Source organism: Sphaerodactylus townsendi, linkage group LG01, assembly GCF_021028975.2.
Source record: "Sphaerodactylus townsendi isolate TG3544 linkage group LG01, MPM_Stown_v2.3, whole genome shotgun sequence".
In the NCBI taxonomy this organism is placed as follows: Eukaryota; Metazoa; Chordata; class Lepidosauria; order Squamata; family Sphaerodactylidae; genus Sphaerodactylus; species Sphaerodactylus townsendi.
Window position 1 is genome coordinate 116,010,477 of NC_059425.1, and position 21,245 is coordinate 116,031,721.

The 21,245-nt window shown below is 42.0% G+C and overlaps 1 protein-coding gene across 1 annotated transcript in view; it reads right to left on the reverse strand.

Moving 5' to 3' along the window:
- Positions 1 to 2,989: 2,989 nt before the first annotated feature.
- The window catches only part of LOC125437726 (basic proline-rich protein-like), a gene marked incomplete at its 5' end in the record, with an annotated part of 40,957 nt that continues 22,701 nt past the window's right edge, over positions 2,990 to 21,245 (reverse strand). Inside the window, one exon of the mRNA XM_048505604.1 lies at positions 2,990 to 3,136. Within this exon, the coding sequence (XP_048361561.1) occupies positions 2,990 to 3,136 (147 nt within the window). The remainder of the gene's footprint in view (positions 3,137 to 21,245) is intronic.

The window sequence follows — 21,245 nt, forward strand, 5'->3', positions numbered from 1 at the left end:
TCTTATCAGCCTGCTTACCAGGGTACCACTAACCCGCCTGTAAAAAACAAACTAGCATCGACCTCAGGACGCCTGCTTTTATCTTAAGGGTGGCCTAGGGGTACCCCCACAACACAAACAAGACGTAGTTTTATTTAGACCAGACAGAAACAAAACAAACACAGATCTCTACTGCACCTGGCTTCTGTCGTCCGGAGAGGTAAGCTTTTGCAGAAAAACTGAGCTGTCCCAAGAAAAGGGTTGGGGAAAAATAGGAAAGCCGGGCGGGCAGCCCTCCTGAAATCAGCTGGCCACCGGATCAGTACAGCGCAGGCAAGACACCCAGGCCTAGGGGACCTGATGAGCCCGAGCCAAAACAGGCAGAGAGGGGCTGCCTCACCAGGCCAGGAAAGGGGCAGAGCCAGAGGGCTGTATTTAAACCGGTGTCATGGCACCAATTTTGTTGGCAAGGTTCAGATTAGAATTATTGTTATTATGAATAATACATAGAGCTGCCTCTCTATCTAGAGCTCTCGCTACAGCCACCTAGGCCAAGGGTAGAACTCTCCCCTCAAGCCAGAGGGAAGAAAGAGAGGCAAAGGTTCCCAATCACAGACAAATAGTCTTACCTGTAATAAAAGCAGAGTTTATTTCTAAGCCAAAAGCAATCCCACCTAAAATGAGAGCTGCCCAACTGGTGGAAGGTCCAGGGTTTTAAAGGGTCTCTTTAGGGCAACATCAAAGCAGAAAGCTACACATTGCAAAAGATTTAGGGTTGCAAACAAATTATCCCACGCCAAACATTTGGTGCAAGTTCCCAAGCAGTGCATCTCTAACCCAAGTGAATGTGAGAACAGTTATCTATTGCATCCTGGTTTCTCGCTATCACCTGTTTTATGGTACTCTTGTAACAACAGGTTAATAATGTTCCTGAGAGGCCAGGGAAGCTGGTGGGATCGGGTGTTTGAAATATCTGCTGTTTATGGCTATCTCTGCATAGCGGAAAGGGTTATCTTCCAATATCTAACAGTAAATTAGCCCTATGGGATGGGGGCTCCCTGTCTGGGTAATTTGCTAAGGAATGTAATTAGCCTAACCTAAGAGCAGTGGGAGAGATCTATCTAAGCAATACTACTATATTGCTATCTTTATATTGTATTTCTTTAAAGCATAATTTCCAGTTCTTCAGCGTTGCTCACAATTTGACAAGAAAGGACAGTGAGCTGTTCAAGAGCAATGTGAGAAGTATGGTAATAGAGTCACATTGAGCACTTTATTAGTGCTTGCACAGAGAAAGCAACAACTGTAAGATGCATATAAATAAACTAAATGGGCTACCATGTGCCAGGGATGTCTGACAAGGCATCATCATTATTAATGTAAAATGGCCTGTGATTCATCCCCAGATAGATATAGATAGGACAGAGATGTACCAGTCTTCTTTGGAACACACTTCAAAGAGACTGCTAATGCTCATAAAGATATTATGCGTGGTTTTAGAAATCTAGCATTGTTTCTTGAAAGTCATGTGGAGTCTGGAAGCCCCACCATGTACATGTATGTTCAAAACCACCTTGTAATGAGACCAGCCATTTAACTTAGTAGAGTTCATTCCAGTTAACCAGTTGTACAAGCATCTTAATGGGAAATGCTACAAACTGAATCTGGGATCTTTGGTACACAAACATGCACTCTGTCATTAAAGTATTGCTTTTCTGACTGTAAATTATAGATCTGAACACTGTTTTCTGGTCAAAATATTTTTTAAAAAAATATACACATGCTATTTATTATTTATTTACCATTTATTAGATTTTATATATCCCTACTTCCCTGGGCTCGGAAGTTAGCAAAAGGTCACTGGTTTTAACTCTTTTGTGAGACAGGTTCATTCTATGGTAAGTCGGCAGACCAAGATCAGTGCCATGCTATGCTTCAAATCCTTCTATTTCAATTCTGTCCTTTTGAGGAGTGATGGAGTGGCCTCTACCAATTCTAATTCATAGGTACAAGATATGGGGGATAGTGTCTTTCCCTACTGCCTGTCTCTGGAATTTTGTTGAATATGGATCAGCCTGAATTCTGTGTGTGAGTGCAGTAAAGAAGCTCTTCCAACAATATATGCAAAACCCCGCATATTTATTTCAAGTAACTTCAGATCACAGCATTGTTCCAGTGAAAAGTAGATAAAGATAAATTTCCTATCACAGTAGTAGCTGAGATTTGGATGCAACAAATACCAGATTCAGCCCAAATTCAAATACAGGCATACTGGCAAAAAATCAGCCAACATTCCGCCCAAATCTGAACTAATCCTAATGCAGGTCTCGGCTTTTTTGTGTGTTTTTTGTGTTTGAAGCTCTCTTTACATGGGAGGGATTAAATGCTGTGGACATCCATTTGAAGGTGAACCTGATGCCCACAGAGCTATTGCCCAAACATGCAAACTTCAGCAAAATTGGCTTTCTCTGTGGAGACACATCAGCACCTCCCAAGTACCCCATCAAGAGCAAGACCCCCCCCGCCAGAGCCCCCAATAAAATTTCCAGCACAGAGTCAGCTGGACATAACAGAAGCTCCCACTGAAGTCTATGGTGGATAAAACAATTAATTTTTTCCCACCATAGAACTTGCAGAAGAGAGCTGGGGAGATTCTATGCTCCCAGTGGCTCCATTGCAGCCAATGGGGAATTTCTTGAGGATGGAGCGTGCATATTTTCAAGGTAGAGGCACAAACTTTCTCAGAGCATCTTTCAGGACACCTCTTGATATGACGTTCCCAGGTTTGAGTAGTGAACTTGCTTCAGGGTGGTAGAGGGAGATGGGCCCTACCATTTTGGGGCCCATAACATTGAACTCCTGGAAGCAGCACGCAACCTGGGTGGTGTCATCAAGAGAGTCTCTTGAAGATACCCTGAAAGTGTTAAGGTTTTTTTACCTGAAATGTGCACGCTTACAGTCCCTTCCCCTGCTAGGCCTCAAGCATTGACTACAATGGAGTCAAAGCACTTCACAGAGCTAACAGAATGTGGGGAAATTTCAGGACTATCAGGGGGTGCTTTAAACGCCTGGCACTAAAATTTGGGGTCTCATCCAGAGACTGCCCACTCTGCTTGATTGAGATGATCTCCAAGGAGTAGCCCCCCATCTCCGTTAGCTCCCCATTGGAAACACGGGGATGTGGACACCCAATTTGGGGGGGGTCCATAACTTCCTCCTCCAAACCAAACTGCCTAACCAACCTTGGGGCATCATCAGATAGTCTCCTCGACTGCCTGTAAATTTTGGGGGCCTCTAGCTTTTAAAATGTACTCTGCAGGCCAAATAGATCTGACTTTTTTGGATATTCCTAATATTCAGTATATCCAAATATGTTATTTGCCTTTATTCGGGCTTACAGATAATTTTATGCCCAAATAAATCTGAATCCAAATTCTACCAAATTTAGGTATTTACCAAACCTAATCACAAGTGGGCATTCTGACACCATCATATATGTGCGAGTGTGATGTGCATCTGTGGGAAAGCCCCAGCAGTGAGCAGGTAGTCATTACCTACTGTGCTTGGTACAAAGGAGAAGAAAGAAAATGGCTGCAGGGGTGAAGGAGGAGTTGGTGGCGAACAGACATGAAGAAAGCAAACACAGAACATAGCCTATCCAGGCATGGAGAAGTCACATTCCAACACTGGGGAAAATTGAAGATGAATTTTGAGTGAATTGGCAGACAAAACCTACCTTGTTGGACTCTCATAATCAGCCCATGAGCTAATCAGGGATATGTTTGGATTGCATTGAACAACTCAGACAGCTACCAAACAGGTATGTGGCTTCTTGTTGGCCAGAAGCTGACTCACAGCTGATCAGAAGATCAACAAGGGACTAGATTCTTATCCCCTCAGCAAAACAGATACAAGTTATGTGCAGCCTATTCCTCCCCTTTGCACTTTTGGTATAAACTCAGAAGAGATACCACCAAGTCTGTGTGTTTCTTTAGAATCTTAGAACATTGTACCAATACAGTGACATCACTTCCAGGTGCATGCCAGAAGTGACATAGTAGTGTTGGAGGGGTGATGATTCCCCTCCTCTTCGTTTTCGCTCCCACTGCTCCACCAAGCAGCTGTGGACTAGGGAATGGGCTCAGGACAGAGTGATTCCCTACAAACAGAAATCTGATCAGCCTATTTGAAGTTGTTGTCTTTTATCTTTAAAGCTTTAAATAGGTTGGCTACAAAACAAAGGAATATTCTCTCCTATAAATCTGTCACAGATCTTTGAATAAGGCCTTTCTGCTAAAATTGCTGAAACCCACAATATCTGAGCTAACAATGGCAAAGACTTGTGAAGGGCTTTTCCCAGTTGCTTTCACCAGGCTCTGGGCCTCCCTTTCCAGGAAGCTGGATTGAGACCAGCACTGTAGGCCTTCTTGAAGGAAATGAGAAGTCCTTTTATTCTGGAAAGTCTCTGAATGATTATTGCAGTACCAATTATTAAACACAGTAATACCGAAGAATTAGTTTTTATTACAGATATTTTATGGTTTTAAAACTATGAACCCCCTTTGTGTTCCTTGTTAAGGAAGAAGGGTGGTATGCAAATCAACCAAATGGCTATTTAAATGGGAAATGAAAACAAAGATGCACAAAAAGAGGGTGACAGTCTTTTTCTTAGTCATAGCTAATAACCACATGAGAGGTGGCTTTAACAAAAACACATTTGGTGGGAAGGTTCTCCTTTATATGTCCCCATAGTGACCTGAATAAGAGTTCTCTGCAGCTCCTATCAGCCTAGCACTGAGAGATATGATTATAGATCTGTTGAAATGATGCCCATTTTAGCTATTAGGGACTGCATCCCGAAGCCTCTATTACTCATTTTGCAAACAGGAAAGAGCATCCACATTTTTCTGTTTTTTAAAAAATATTTATTTTATTTGTAGGAATTTCTTTGTTATATATATTTTGAGACTTTTGAAGGTTCTTATTTAGTTAAGCATTAAATATGCTTTCCCCGCCTTCTCAGATCCTTGCATGCCTACCTTGTGCATTGTGTCCCTTTTAAATCTTTTTTCCCTCAAAATTAGGTAGCCCATTTAATCTTAAGCAACTGTGATTACCCTCAGTGGCGTAAAAGAACTATTGCCTGGCAGCATGATGTGTAGGTCAATAAAAGACTTTTTTTGTAGAAAGCAATCATACACTAAGTTTTCAGCCTATCAAGCCATTTCTTTCAATGCATACCACATAAGTTAAAATTATGTTCCTTCGGTGGGGTTTTCATGTGCTTCTATGATGAATGTCCTGCAGTTCCCATTAAGAATGTTCTATTTCCACAAAAATGCGTAGGAGGAATCTTTCAATTCGCACTTTTTAATTTAAAATCTCCACAGATGTATTATATTTTAATTTAACACTGTTTTCATATCCAGGTTGTTGTAAAATAAGCTAGAACACAGTGGCGAGAGGATAATAACAAACAAATTTGTCAGGTATTGGAAATTTTGGAAGTGATAAGAGCTATGTGATGGTGTTCAAATCAAAACCACTGACAGGGCACCTAGACCTAAAACACAGAGGAGGCCACCATGCCTGCTTCTAATGTGCATCTACTGAAGTCATGTTCCAGAGTCAAGTCTGCAATACCTTAAAACAGAATCCAGCAACCAAACCAGCATTAGAAATAGTTGGGTTGTCAACCTCCAGGTGGTGGCTGGAGATCTCCAAGATTATGACTACAGGTGACAGAGATTAGTTAATTTGGAGAAAATGGCTACTTTGGAAGCTGTACTGCATGGCATCATGCCCCACTGAAGTTCCCTTCCTCCCAAATCTTGCCCTCCTCCGACTCTATCCTCACAATCTCCAGGTATTTCAACCTGAGGTAGCAAACCCATGAAATAAAGATACTATAGGGTTACCATAGACGGTGTGTGTGCATGTGTATGTACCACCTCAAGAAATCACTGAAATGGTACAGTGCCTCAAAAGAAGGCTGTCTTTGCCAGAAAGTTGCACCTAGGGACTTGTTGAAAACACATTTTGATCATTAAGTTCCCCTGACCAAAACAGGCAGTTGCAGCAGAAAAATCCATTGAATCGTCTCAATGCAAAATCAACCCAGCACTATTTTCTTACTGCTACGATGGCATATAATGTCAAATTATAAATGATTTTGCACCTGTAATGCCTCCAGACTGAAAAATGCTATGACCTACATCAGGATGTAGTAGCTCAAAAAATTCCTGCACATCCTCTATGTAAAAGTGAAGGGATGGTTGTTGTGGTAGAGGGAAGAAGTTGCAAATCTGCCTTGCAATAGTGAGATTTTGAGTTGCTATCATCTGAAGCTTCATAAGGTCAGGACATATTAGTATAGGAACTCATGAGATTTTGGACAGAACATCTGAACAGGGCTGTAAGATAGTAACTCAGGTATAAGAAGTGGTTTTCTTAGATTAACAAAATATAAATAGGATCAGAACAAACTAACATGAGACAGAGAAAAAAGAGGTCCATTAAAGACCATCATAGAAGCTTGATTAGATACAGTCACTAGTGAGAGCCATTAGTAAAACAGCCAAGAACTGCTCCAGATTCTGTTACCCTGGTATGATAATAAAACATGGAATGGATTTCAGAATGTCACCAAGAACTGTAAAATCTCTTTTCCTTCATGAACAAAGAGTACATAATAAAAAAACCAAACCCAGCCAGAACTGGTAGCCAATTCAACACATGTGTACACCTCCTTCAACAGGGTAACATAATTGGCTTGAGCTATTGGTAAGGTCACCAGCACCACAGTGGCATAGCTGGGAGGCCTGGGGTGTGCGTGAATCCCCAGGTGCACTCCCTATGGTCACATGGGACTCATTGCAGGACTGTCATCTCCCTCAACTCCACTCACTTTGAACTCACCACAAAGTTTGGGGCAAGGGCGCAGTTGAGTTCTGAACAGCGGGACTGACTCTGCCCTGAATCCACATGGAGTTTGGGAGTGAGGCTAGCTAGGCTCAAATCCCCCCCCCCTACTCCATGTGGAGTTTGGGAGGGTTGGGGGACATTTGATGCTGGCTTCAGATCACCTGGGTTCAGCTTTAAACTTCAGGCTTTAAACCTGCAGGTTAAAGCTTGACCCAAGCTTTGCAGAGACCAGGATCAAACTGAGCAAGATAAGCCCACTGGCTCCAGCTTTACACTATTGGCTCCACCCCTAACTCCACCTTCACTGCAAATAGCAGCCTCCTCCACAGCCAAGTTAAATACTAGTTCTTGGATTTCAGCCAATTTAACTCATAAAATTAGTACCCTGAATACAAATCACTTGGAAGCACAGTCCATGAAAATGAACTTATTCCTGCACTGAAGCAACATGTGGATTTAAATATTCTGGTTTGTGGATCAAAGGAAATACCTGTGATGACATGACATTTTTATACAGAAGGTTTTAGAATTAATTATTGAGTAACCTGTAAATAATGTTCAACTGGTTGAACTGAAGTCACAATATATGACTTAATGTAAGTATACAAAATATTATCCTCATGCAGTTGATTAGTTGGATAATTTTATTCTACCCAATGTTCTAATAATTATGTTATACAGTTTGTGACAATTCATTTTTGGTACAAATATTTTAAATGGACAGATTAGTAGATACAAGTATTAGTATTTTAACTTCTCATCAAGTTCAGGAATTGTCCTCTATAAAGGAATCTTCCTTTATAGTATGACATTTATAATTCTGAAATATTCAGTAGATCCTAAGAAGATTCTCTCCATTCTTTATTTCCATCACAATGGCCCATGTGTCTAGTTACAGGTGCCATCACAATGACTTCCTGCCTACTATCAGCCTCCTCAATATAATACCAGAAGCACCAACACACTACGGGACACTGATCCAGCCCCACGCTGTCAGCAAGATACCTGTTCACTTTAATAGGCCTGCAGTCAGACTTAAAATGTCTAGACCTGATTGGCTGGGATTCAAAAGGAGTTTCATGCTGTTCCATTAGCAACTATGCCAAATGAAGCCCAGTTGAATTCAGTTTAATGGACTCATTTTAGCCATAAACTTCAGTTTTCCAGACTGAGCTTTGTTTTGAGTAAATCTTTCTTGTTTGACTTTAAAAAATAATTTTAAAAACTTTCCCCCTCCACTAATGTATCAGTAGGTCCCAAAGTTGGCAAGTGCCACTCAGTTCAGTTACAAAAGGAAGTACCCTCATGTGAAGGAAAAAGGGTGGGTGGGTGCTGTCCATTTTTCCAATAACGTACCGAGATAACAGGGTTCTTTAATCCAGTTACTCTGAAACCGCTGAGTTTTTAAAGATTTTATTAAAAAGAAAGAAAAGAAAGAAAATGATAAAAATTACAACCAGTTCCAGTTTCCACAGAGCACATGCAGTGTCAGGCTGAGCAAGTCTCTCTGCCTGTCTCCAGGCTGAATCAGAGTGACCTTCAAATCCCTGTGAACTGAGTTTTAGGGCCTCTGTCTCCTTTCGGCCCATTAGATCAATCTTGCTGATCTGGCAGGGTCGGTTTTTGGAAGGTTCCTGGAAAATCTAATTTCTTCTGTGGAAACATAAACATGGTTTTATAGCCTTAATAGGGGGCAAGGGGTCTCATTGTTTATGACCTAGCCAGGCCATGTCAAAAAGAGGCCAAATGGTTGTCATGCTGGGTGAGTTATCTCCCAGTGAACTTAAGGGCAAAAGTTACACTTTCTTTACACCTTAGCATGTATAATTTGCAAATATAAATTTACTCCTCCTTTTTAAATTAAGTGGCACAGGGTTGCATGTGAGTGTTCTCTGTATAGAACAGTAGGGCCCAGAACTGTGGTACTTACTTGTGATATTAAAGCAGGCCTCACATTGAGGATTGGCTGGAATGCCATGCCATCCCATTTCTTTTCAGGTAGAGAAAAATGATCCCACTATCTTTTCAAAGTATGAAAACTATTCTGGAATGGAGAATAATCATACTAATATTGTAAATAGTTCCAAAGAAAAATCTTTAATTCTTGTATTTATCAAAGAACAAGGCAGGGCAAGGCAAAAAGAAAGCAAGGCCAGGCAGGAAGGCAGGAAGGAAGGAAGGAAGGAATTCAGATGGGCTTGGCCTTTCCAAGTAGAAACTTTTGAACATATGACAGGTGTAAAATTAGGCTATGTTCATAAATAAATTTGCCTACATTTATAGTAACTTTTTTTTTTAGCAATGAGTGCTTACAATTATTTCATAGTGTAAAGACTTAATTCAAGTGTACTGGTTGTTTACACAGTAATTATGTACTTAAAAATGATAAATAGACCACAGGTTACATTGGTATAATTTGAAAAACTCACCCCACACATTTCTGTCTTTTACTCTAAGCACTAGATGAAAATGTTAGAAACAGACATACAATTCAATTCTATGTAGAGTTACTCACTCTAAGCCCACTGAAATTGGTAGGCTTAGATTAGCATAACTCTGCATAGGATTTCAGTGATATTGTTGGAACTTTTCTATATCTGGTCTTGGAAATATATACAGATAAGTAAATTAAGCTGTTTATATCAGTTTTGGGAAGAGGATGTGGCTCAGTAGAAGGTCCTAAATTCAATGATCAGCACCCCCAGTTAAAATGAGTGATATGAAAGTCCTCTGCCTGAGATTCTGGAGAATTGATTCTTTCAGAGTATATAATGCTGACTGTGATAAACTAGTGGTTTGACTCAGTATAAGAAAGCTCCTTATGCTCTTTCATGAATTTTATACTATCTGAAGCTAGGAAGTGAAGTCTTCTGTCAGGGGCAGGTCAGGGTCATGGAGAACGGGGATTGTATCTAAGTCAATACTAACAGTATATATTCTCCAGTTCAGAGATCTCCAAGTGTGAAGTTCAGCACATAGAAGGAGGGATAAGAAGTGCATAGAAGGAGGGATAAGATCCTTTGCAGGCACTACCATTTTCCTATGTGAGAAATTAATTCAGATAGTGATAATTCCAAATTGTCAGATATCAGTGTGGAGAGAATTCCTGTCTCCCAGACTAGTTGATCCACTCACACAATATCAAACTCATACAATGACTCAGGGCAGTATACAACAAAACCCAATTGTTACATTAAAACATACAGTATAAATACTATTAAAATCAGTAAAATCAGTAAACTTAAAACCAAGATGGCAGCCCCCCTATCTGGATCCACAGGAGGCCTTAATAGATCTGATGGTTGAACCCAGCTGGCAAAGTTACTTGGTTGGTGCTAGAAAACTGACAATCAAGGAGTCACTGGCTTTCACCCTGGTTGAATTTGTCTAAGAATTTATCTAAGAATGGCTAACTATCTTGGAAAAGACCTAGGAATTCTATATATCCACATATGACAATATATATACCATTTGGATACCATTTATCTGGTATTTGATAGTATATATGCCATTGCACCCTCATTACACGTTATTGTTCTTCTAGGGAAAATCTGTACCATCCGTGCTTGTTGAGATATTTCCTGGTAAGATACTTTTCACAATGAAGCTAAACAGCTTCTGAGAGAACTATGTCTGTTACTAGGCACACAATGTTGTAAGGTTTGTAGGGATGTGCAGAGAGGTTTATGACCAATTAATTATATTCCAAAGCTGTCATAGAATTAATGGACAAGCAGAGGTGGTCTCTAGGGCATGACAGAGCCAAACAGACCAGCAGCCATTAATATCACTAAGGTCTACACAGATGAGCATTAAAGGGTATCATACTTTAAGACCGAACACTTATTTATGTCTGCTTTATATGAGTTGTGTCTCATTTAAATGCCAAATTAAAGAATTGTCTGCAGCAGCTCAGTAAGAAAAGTTGAGATCCTTAGGGCCATACCAAAAACACAAAAAACTAATTGCAGTGTACTGTGCTGTCAGGAAGAAACTCTTTGAAATATGTCACCATGATCTGCCAAGCAACCATGAACAGTTCAGTGAACAGACAAATAGACTATCAAAAATCAACTGCCTGATCACACCTGGCAGGTGTTTGAGCACCTCTAATCCCAGGTTCAGTTTGTATAGGCTGAAGAAAAATCCAAACATTGATATTTGGTTCAGAATACCAGGAATAAAAAATTCAAAATCACCCCTGAATTATGAAAAGGATGAAGAATTTGTGAAAGTCAGGAGTAAGTATGATAGTGGCAGTTGCAACTCCATGATAACTAAGCACCTCTTCCGTCCAACTTTTAATCTACTGCATTAATGAATTTTCTGAAATTTGAACAACTATGCCATTAAATCTAGAGACCTTTCACCCCAAACCTCATAGTTACATGACCAATTACATCTTGCCTTGGTACGGAACTGAGTTTTTTTTTCGTATTATTCATGACTAACATCTTCATGACTATGTTAACCATTGGACCCCTGCTGTAGTTCTTGAATATTAAGTGTTCTCTGCAGATCTTCATATAACAATTAGAAAAAATGAGTAATGCACTGCAGACATATGCAGACCAACATTCACTGCATATCCGCAAGGTTATATTTCCACAAGTTCTGTCCTGATATGTATCCCTCTGCTGTAAAATACAGCTAGCCATTTATTATATCTGTTGCAGAACATCCTTCATTATTTATAGAGATGGCACTTGTAAGGATGAATAGCTTCTATTTGTTCTAGAAGCAATAATAAAGTGATAATGCTTTCCTTTAATAAAAGCTTCTCTTTGTACCAGTAAGCTGCTACCTCTATGTCGCTTCCTGTGTAGTCAGAGCAAGCAGGTTGGCTAGCATAGGTAAAGGATGGCTTTTTTTGTTCAGTTTCATTTTCCTCTCTAATGTTATTTTTGACCATAAACAAAGCACTCCTTTAAATGAATGACTTGATTTTGAAAACAAAAACAAGTTGCATGGGTATTCATGAACATTATACATTTTAGTCTTGTTCCTTCTCTTTTTTGGATTCATGACAGACCGAAAGAAACATTCTTTTCCAAGGATGGCTGGTTAGAATTTTTGTTTTGTTAATGAAACAACATGGGTTTAAGAAACAGCTTTTAAAAACATTCAATCAATAGCTCATCCAACCAGGACTGTCAAAAGTACCTGACATAAGGTTTTGGATTTGGATTTCAAGAAACTGAGGCAGCAACCTTCTTTATTCCTTGAACAGGAGTTTCAACATGGTGAACCTCAAAAATATTAGGCTGTTTCCGCACGGGTGGAATATGGCGGACTGGGAACGGCAAAAACACTGTCCCCAGGCCGCCATTCGCACAAGGGGCACAGCTGCATCGCAGCTGCGCCGCCCTCGCACCGCCCGACCACCGCAAAGCCGGCGTTTCCCCAGTGCGCTTAGAAGCGTACTTGTTGGGGAAACGCCGCCTTGAAGCCACTGCCGAGCAAATGGCAGCGGCTTTAAGATGCCTCCCCCCCACTCCCTCCCGGCACCTACCTTGTCCCCGGGCCTCCAGCGCGTCGCCGAGGCCTGGGGACACGCCCCCCTGCCCTGCGCCGCTGGAGCAGGTGCACAGGGCCGGGGGGCGTGTCCCCAGGCCTCGGCGACGTGCTGGAGGTCCGGGGACACGCCGGGTCGGCTGGGTGCCAGCGCTCCGCAGTGCCAGCGTCCCGGCTCTTTCCAGGACCGTCCATGAGGATGGTCCCAGCGTCGTCGGCTTCCGTGCGGAAACGGCCATAGCTTTAACCATTATATTCCTTAAAAATGGATTGAGGAAGAGATATTTTCTATCTCTTCCTTTCCACTGTAGTCTCCTAATCCCTCTCAGATTGATCCCTATGAATTGATTGGCCTTCAGAATGGTGTGAGATGTAACCCCGGCATTATAGCTTGAGCAAGAAATTGTTCTTCACACAAGTTGTTGATGAACTTGCAGAAAAACTTGCATAAGAGTATGGCAGGATTTTAATCATTCCTCCCTCTGGCTACAGCCACCTTCACTGCATCCCACATGATTCCCTCAACCCACAAGAGCCCTTTAGTTGGGGAGATGAACTGTGAACTGTGTTGATGCTTTTAATGGATACATGCCACTGTGTTCTTATTAGAGTTGCAGGATGAGATGACAAAAGTACAAGTTCTTATGTTGGTTGTCCTGTTAAGAATGCACTGTCCTGAGGAAGATCTGTGACTTGGCAATGGAGCATCTGCTTTGTTAGCAGAAGATCCCAGGAACAACTTCAGGTATTTTCAGTTAAAGTAATGAGGTAGTAGTTAAGAACATAAGAACATAAGAACAAGCCAGCTGGATCAGACCAAAGTCCATCTAGTCCAGCTCTCTGCTACTCGCAGTGGCCCACCAGGTGCCTTTGGGAGCTCACATGTAGGATGTGAAAGCAATGGCCTTCTGCGGCTGTTGCTCCCGAGCACCTGGTCTGTTAAGGCATTTGCAATCTCAGATCAAAGAGGATCAAGATTGGTAGCCATAAATCGACTTCTCCTCCATAAATCTGTCCAAGCCCCTTTTAAAGCTATCCAGGTTAGTGGCCATCACCACCTCCTGTGGCAGCATATTCCAAACACCAATCACACGTTGCGTGAAGAAGTGTTTCCTTTTATTAGTCCTAATTCTTCCCCCCAGCATTTTCAATGAATGCCCCCTGGTTCTAGTATTGTGAGAAAGAGAGAAAAATTTCTCTCTGTCAACATTTTCTACCCCATGCATAATTTTATAGACTTCAATCAAATCCCCCCTCAGCCGTCTCCTCTCCAAACTAAAGAGTCCCAAACGCTGCAGCCTCTCCTCATAGGGAAGGTGCTCCAGTCCCTCAATCATCCTCGTTGCCCTTCTCTGCCCTTTTTCTATCTCCTCAATATCCTTTTTGAGATGCGGCGACCAGAACTGGACACAGTACTCCAAGTGCGGTCGCACCACTTCTTTATATAAGGGCATGACAAACTTTGCAGTTTTATTCTCAATTCCTTTCCTAATTATCCCCAGCATAGAGTTTGCCTTTTTCACAGCTGCCATGCATTGAGTTGACATTCCCATGGAACTATCAACTAAGACGCCCAAATCCCTTTCCTGATCTGTGACTGATAGCACTGACCCTTGAAGCTTGCATGTGAAGTTTGGATTTTTTGCCCCTATGTGCATCACTTTGCATTTTGCTACATTGTACTGCATTTGCCATTTCTTAGCCCACTCACCTGATTTATCAAGGTCCGCTTGGAGCTCTTCACAATCCTTTGTGGTTCTCACCACCCTACATAATTTGGTATCATCTGTAAATTTGGCCACCACACTACCCACCCCTACTTCCAGGTCATTTATGAATAGGTTAAAGAGCACTGGTCCCAAAACGGATCCCTGGGGGACACCACTCCCTACATCTCTCCATTGTGAGAACTACCCATTTACACCCACTCTTTGCTTCCTGTTTCTCAACCAGTTTTTAATCCATAGGAGGACTTCCCCTCTTATTCCTTGATTGCTGAGTTTTCTCAATAGTCTCTGGTGAGGAAATTTGTCAAAGTTCAGAAGTAGTCACTCATTAATTGTTACTTGCTTCTTCATGTTCTGCAAATTAGTTAGAAGTCATAAGAGAAGGTACAACCAGCTGCTGAATGATCAAGACAACCAAATCGCCAAAATCTAACAACTGAATTTGGTAAATTGAAACATGTATCTCAAGATCACAATGGTATGAGGTTTTTTTTGGAAATTGAAACATGGCAGATTTACCTTAAAATCCACCAATAAAAAATTAGATTTAAAAACTGCAAAATATATTTGAAGTTCCATAGCAAATTTTGATCATCTTTGCAACTGAGAAATGCATTTTATATTTACTCGTTATTTTACCAGAATATTTATATCCCAGCTTTCTATTCAATGTAGATACTCAAGACATTTTGAATATATACCATTAATTGGATCTTAACTGTACAGTCTTATACAAAGTTACTGCGATCCACCAGGCACAATCCACCAATTCCCAATCACTTGCTCCTGCAAGTCTGCTGCTTCTATCTTACTCAATTCAGACCTCCTTCCATTGTCTAGAGGCATTAATCTAAAAGCTGTTTTCCCACTGCTCCACATGGCCTGATAAACAGCTGCCAGGTGATGTGAGGGAGAGAGAAAAGAAGCCATCATAGCTCGAGCAGAAGAGAGGCACTGGAAGTCCTGCCCTTATAAGGCCACAGCCCCGGCCCCTCCACCTACAACACATGCTCATGCCAGATATAGAATGACCCCACCTGCTGGGCCGGACACTGACGCCAAGGCCACCTTTCTCCCTGCCTGCTCCCAGGCAGCAACAGCGGCCAACGTAATTCTAAGCTGCGCTTTCTCTTTGCTCTCTTATAATAAAAGTATGTGTTTACCTCCTGAGTGTTTCAAACAGGGTTTACACCTTTTTCACACATCTTTGTGTATTTTTAAAGCAGCTTCCCTCATCCAAAACGCATATCACCAGCCACAGGAAATTTTAGATTATGTTTGGAAATGTGTTTAGTCAGGCTAAAAAATTGTATTTCTACTTGTACTTCTATTTATCTTTATGTTGTGCCTGAGTTAACCAACTCTCCAATTCTGACTGAACTTGTACCAAATTCCGCACATGGTTTCTCCTTTTACCTATAAATAAACTCCTTTTGTTTAATCTGAAATAAATTGTTACCTCATTTTATTGTCGAAGGCTTTCACGGCCGGAATCACTTGGGCGCTGTGTGGTTTCCGGGCTGTATGGCCGTGTTCTAGCAGCATTCTCTCCTGACGTTTTGCCTGCATCTGTGGCTGGCATCTTCAGAGGATCCTATCTATTCTGAAGATGCCAGCCACAGATGCAGGCGAAACATCAGGAGAGAATGCTGCTAGAACACGGCCATACAGCCCGGAAACCACACAGCGCCCAAGTGATTCCGGCCGTGAAAGCCTTCGACAATAAAATGAGGTAACAATTTATTTCAGATTAAACAAAAGGAGTTTATTTATAGGTAAAAGGAGAAACCATCTGCGGAATTTGGTACAAGTTCAGTCAGAATTGGAGAGTTGGTTAACTCAGGCACAACATAAAGATAAATAGAAGTACAAGTAGAAATACAATTTTTTAGCCTGACTAAACACATTTCCAAACATAATCTAAAATTTCCTGTGGCTGGTGATATGCGTTTTGGATGAGGGAAGCTGCTTTAAAAATACACAAAGATGTGTGAAAAAGGTGTAAACCCTGTTTGAAACACTCAGGAGGTAAACACATACTTTTATTATAAGAGAGCAAAGAGAAAGCGCAGCTTAGAATTACGTTGGCCGCTGTTGCTGCCTGGGAGCAGGCAGGGAGAAAGGTGGCCTTGGCGTCAGTGTCCGGCCCAGCAGGTGGGGTCATTCTATATCTGGCATGAGCATGTGTTGTAGGTGGAGGGGCCGGGGCTGTGGCCTTATAAGGGCAGGACTTCCAGTGCCTCTCTTCTGCTCGAGCTATGATGGCTTCTTTTCTCTCTCCCTCACATCACCTGGCAGCTGTTTATCAGGCCATGTGGAGCAGTGGGAAAACAGCTTTTAGATTAATGCCTCTAGACAATGGAAGGAGGTCTGAATTGAGTAAGATAGAAGCAGCAGACTTGCAGGAGCAAGTGATTGGGAATTGGTGGATTGTGCCTGGTGGATCGCAGTAACTTTGTATAAGACTGTACAGTTAAGATCCAATTAATGGTATATATTCAAAATGTCTTGAGTATCTACATTGAATAGAAAGCTGGGATATAAATATTCTGGTAAAATAACGAGTAAATATAAAATGCATTTCTCAGTTGCAAAGATGATCAAAATTTGCTATGGAACTTCAAATATATTTTGCAGTTTTTAAATCTAATTTTTTATTGGTGGATTTTAAGGTAAATCTGCCATGTTTCAATTTCCAAAAAAAACCTCATACCATTGTGATCTTGAGATACATGTTTCAATTTACCAAATTCAGTTGTTAGATTTTGGCGATTTGGTTGTCTTGATCATTCAGCAGCTGGTTGTACCTTCTCTTATGACTTCTAACTAATTTGCAGAACATGAAGAAGCAAGTAACAATTAATGAGTGACTAATTTCTGAACTTTGACAAATTTCCCTCACCAGAGACTATTGAGAAAACTCAGCAATCAAGGAATAAGAGGGGAAGTCCTCCTATGGATTAAGGACTGGTTGAGAAACAGGAAGGCAAAGAGTGGGTGTAAAATGGGTAGTTCTCACAATGGAGAGATGTAGGGAGTGGTGTCCCCCAGGGATCCGCTTTTGGGACCAGTGCTCTTTAACCTATTCATAAATGACCTGGAAGTAGGGGTGGGTAGTGTGGTTGCCAAATTTACAGATGATACCAAATTATGTAGGGTGGTGAGAACCACAAAGGATTGTGAAGAGCTCCAAGCGGACCTTGATAAATCAGGTGAGTGGGCTAAGAAAATGGCAAATGCAGCACAATGTAGCAAAATGCAAAGTGATGCACACATAGGGGCAAAAAATCCAAACTTCACATGGTAGTGCTTCAAGGGTCAGTGCTATCAGTCACAGACCAGGAAAGGGATTTGGGCGCCTTAGTTGATAGTTCCATGGGAATGTCAACTCAATGCATGGCAGCTGTGAAAAAAGGCAAAACTCTATGCTGGGGATAATTAGGAAAGGAATTAAGAATAAAACTGCAAAGTTTGTCATGCCCTTATATAGTTAGTGCTGGTGCGACCGCGACTCTTGGAGTACTGTGTCCAGTTCTATCGCCGTGATTCTCAAAAAAAAGGATATTGATAGATAGAAAAAGCGCAGAGAAGGGGCAACGAGGATGATTGAGGGACTGGAGCACCTTCCCTATGAGGAGAGGCTGCAGCGTTTGGGACTCTTTAGTTTGGAGAGGAGACGGCTGAGGGGGGATTTGATTGAAGTCTATAAAATTATGCATGGGGTAGAAAATGTTGACAGAGAGAAATTTTTCTCTCTTTCTCACAATACTAGAACCAGGGGGCATTCATTGAAAATGCTGGGGGGAAGAATTAGGACTAATAAAAGGAAACACTTCTTCAATGCTAACGCAGATTGGTGTTTGGAATATGCTGCCACAGGAGGTGGTGATGGCCACTAACCCGGATAGTTTTGAAAGGGGCTTGGACAGATTTATGGAGGAGAAGTCGATTTTATGGCTACCAATCTTGATCCTCTTTGATCCGAGATTGCAACATTCTTTAATTATATCCCAGGTGTTTGGGAGCAACAGCTGCAGAAGGCCATTGCTTTCACATCCTGCATGTGAGCTCCCAAAGGCACCTGGTGGGCCACTGCGAGTAGCAGAGAGCTGGACTAGATGGACTCTGGTCTGATCCAGCTGGCTTGTTCTTATGTTCTTATGTTCTTCATCATGAAGTCACCTCTGATGTGTCCAATATCTATTTAAGACTGAGATTCATTTGTTTTAATCAGCCCATAAATTGATGAGAACTATTCAATATCTGAAGTAAGCAGAGCAAGCCAAAAGGACCAAATAGTTTAGTATGCTCTGAAACTGTGTGATGCTTATCATTGCTTGAAGCCAGAAGTGACAATCTGCAGTCTTTGTGTCAAAAAACAGATTTTGAAAAGAGTTATGAAGGGAAAATTGGAGTTCTGTGTGACTTAATAGCTCCATAGGAAAGATATGACAGCTTCAAGAAATTAAGCTCCAGCTGTTATGTGACTTTTAATAATAATTGTTCAATTTTTATAGTGTTCCGTCATCTTCATTTGGTAGCACAAATCTATAGTATGATAATACTTTAATGGGATCGCTTCAAATGTTAAACATTTCCTATGCAGAAAATAAATGTGATTATTGCAGGATACATGTGTGTGTAAAGTGCAGTCAAGTCACAGACAGCTCATGGCAGCCCAGCAGGGTTTTTAAGGTAAGGGGCTTTGTCTTCCTCTACAATGGAGAGCTGTAGGGAGGAATGTGGAACTCATTGTGCTTCTGCTGATATGAAAAAGGCCTCTTTCTGACTTGTGGAAGTGATACCTTTGTTTCCCAAAGCCAGCTCTGAATGAATGGGATCAGTCATCATTATACATAATTACAATGACATTTTTGGGAGGGGCAGGGGAAACATTTGACCCAGGCACCATTCATCGGAGTTACATGGGGATGAATTTGGCTGGCTGCCCCGCTGACCTCCTCCCTCCCCCGTGCAGGAAAAATACCAGAACATGGCCCTTGGGTGGGTGAGCTGATGAATGAGACAGTGGGTGGGTGAGAAAACAGGTGGTCGAGCCACAGAACCCACCCTTCAATTGATCTAGAGCAGCACCACCACCAAGGGAGGCAGGGAAAGAAGAGAGCTGAAAAGGGGGGGGAGAAAGGCCCACATAGCCACTCTCATGCCCTCTTTCCTTCCTGGCCAATCAGAAGCCTCCTGCTCTTCTGAGAAACTGTTGGCAGTGGGCTGGGCAGCAGTTTTGAGGATCAAAGAGTCTCACACTCATGCTGGAAAGTGCAGAGTCCACAGAGCCATCCTGGTGGTCCTGACCCTGGTTGTTGGTCTAGAAGGCCTGATTCTGACAAGGACTGGGAGCTGGCTTCCCTCTCCCCCAGGCGGAAAGTGTGTGGGAATCCCCCACCACCACCAGGTGCAACAGACTTTCCTGCTGCCCCCCCCCCCCCAAGTAACTGGAGGCCTGCCTTCACTACCTGCCATCTGAACGCTCCCTTGTCTCATTGACACTACAGGACACGCAGGCTAACCCCTGGTTTTCTCTAATCGAGAGAAAGATTATTTCCATCGGCCTGCCTATTGAAACTACCTAATGTCCTACTCAGAAGCATACAATAGGCTCAGAGATCGGCTTTTAGATCTAGAATTTGCAAATCTGCATCAAGCAGCCAAACGAACCTGCTCTCCAACACAACTCCTAATTCCATTTACGCAGAGACGTATGGCCTATTACCTCCATACCTTAACGAACCCACGCACAAGGAGAGCCCTCACCATTGCATGTTTTAACGTTATGCCCTCTGCCCTATTAAAGGGTAGGTTCAGCAATTTAGATAAATCTGCAAGGTTATGCAGTTGCAAACTCAATGTGGTTGAAACCCTGACTCACCAACTCTTGCACTGCACCAGATTTGATAACGTCAGATCTAAATATACCAACCTACATTTTTTCTTTCAATCTGGGCTGCCTGATCTGACTAGGTCCGTGGTGGCGAACCTTTGGCACTCCAGATGTTATGGACTACAATTCCCATCAGCCCCTGCCAGCATGGCCAATTGACCATGCTGGCAGGGACTGATGGGAATTGTAGTCCATAAAATCTGGAGTGCCAAAGGTTCGCCACCACTGGACTAGGTTATCTCTAATGTTAAACAACTCGGACCCCGGTCTTTATGAAGAGATTGCCAATTTCATTGCGGAGATAGTTGAGAGTTCCCAGTAGAACGTATTTGTTGTGCTCCCCATGGGACCTTTTATCTACCATGTATCCATGCAATTGTTCCCGATTCATGTAACTTTTTTCTGACTATGCCAATAAAGGCTTATGTATGTATGTAACTGGAGGCCAGTGGAAGGCAGGTGGCCGGGCGTGTACTCCTGTTTTTTCTGTAATAAGTAAGAAAACTGCAGAAATTTTGAAAAACACCCAGCTGGTGGATGGGGAAAGTCTTTGTCACTAGAATAACAATGCTAAGGAGACCAAACAATAAGGTAAATAGAATGGAGTAAAAGTGGAGAAGGTAACAGTTGATAAACCATAAAACCCTAAGAAGTAAACCATAAGCACACAGCATCATGCATTAGCTAAAAGGAAAGTAAAAACTGCAGACTGATCTGAAAAATTAAAGGAAACCCTAAACCACCCTCTTCCAGCCCCCATAATGGAATATTTCTATCCCTGCCCATTCCCTCCATAGATCAGTGAAGGGGTGAAGAACTGAAACTGAAAACTACATGAGAAAGGCCACATAGCTTTCTCAGGGGGGAAAGTACATTGTCTGTGCAGCCTCTAATAACAGCCCTGTCTGGGAGCATCCTGTGCTATCAAGTCAGAACTCCAAATTCCTGTTTTCTCCAGATAGACTTTTTGCTGACTTAATGAAGTTTGTCTGCTGCCCTTCTGGCATCTTGCTGAATTCTTCTTTGCTTTGGCCCTCCACTTTTTCTCTTAGGGAGTCTTTGCTTCTTTCTTGCTTGACTCTCTTTTCACACCAGTAGTGCCAAGTGAAAATACTTGTTAGAAAATTTGAGCAAAACGATGATGTTGGGTTGCCTCCTTGGTTGACAGAAGAGGATTTGCCTCAGGAGTTGGTGGGTCCATA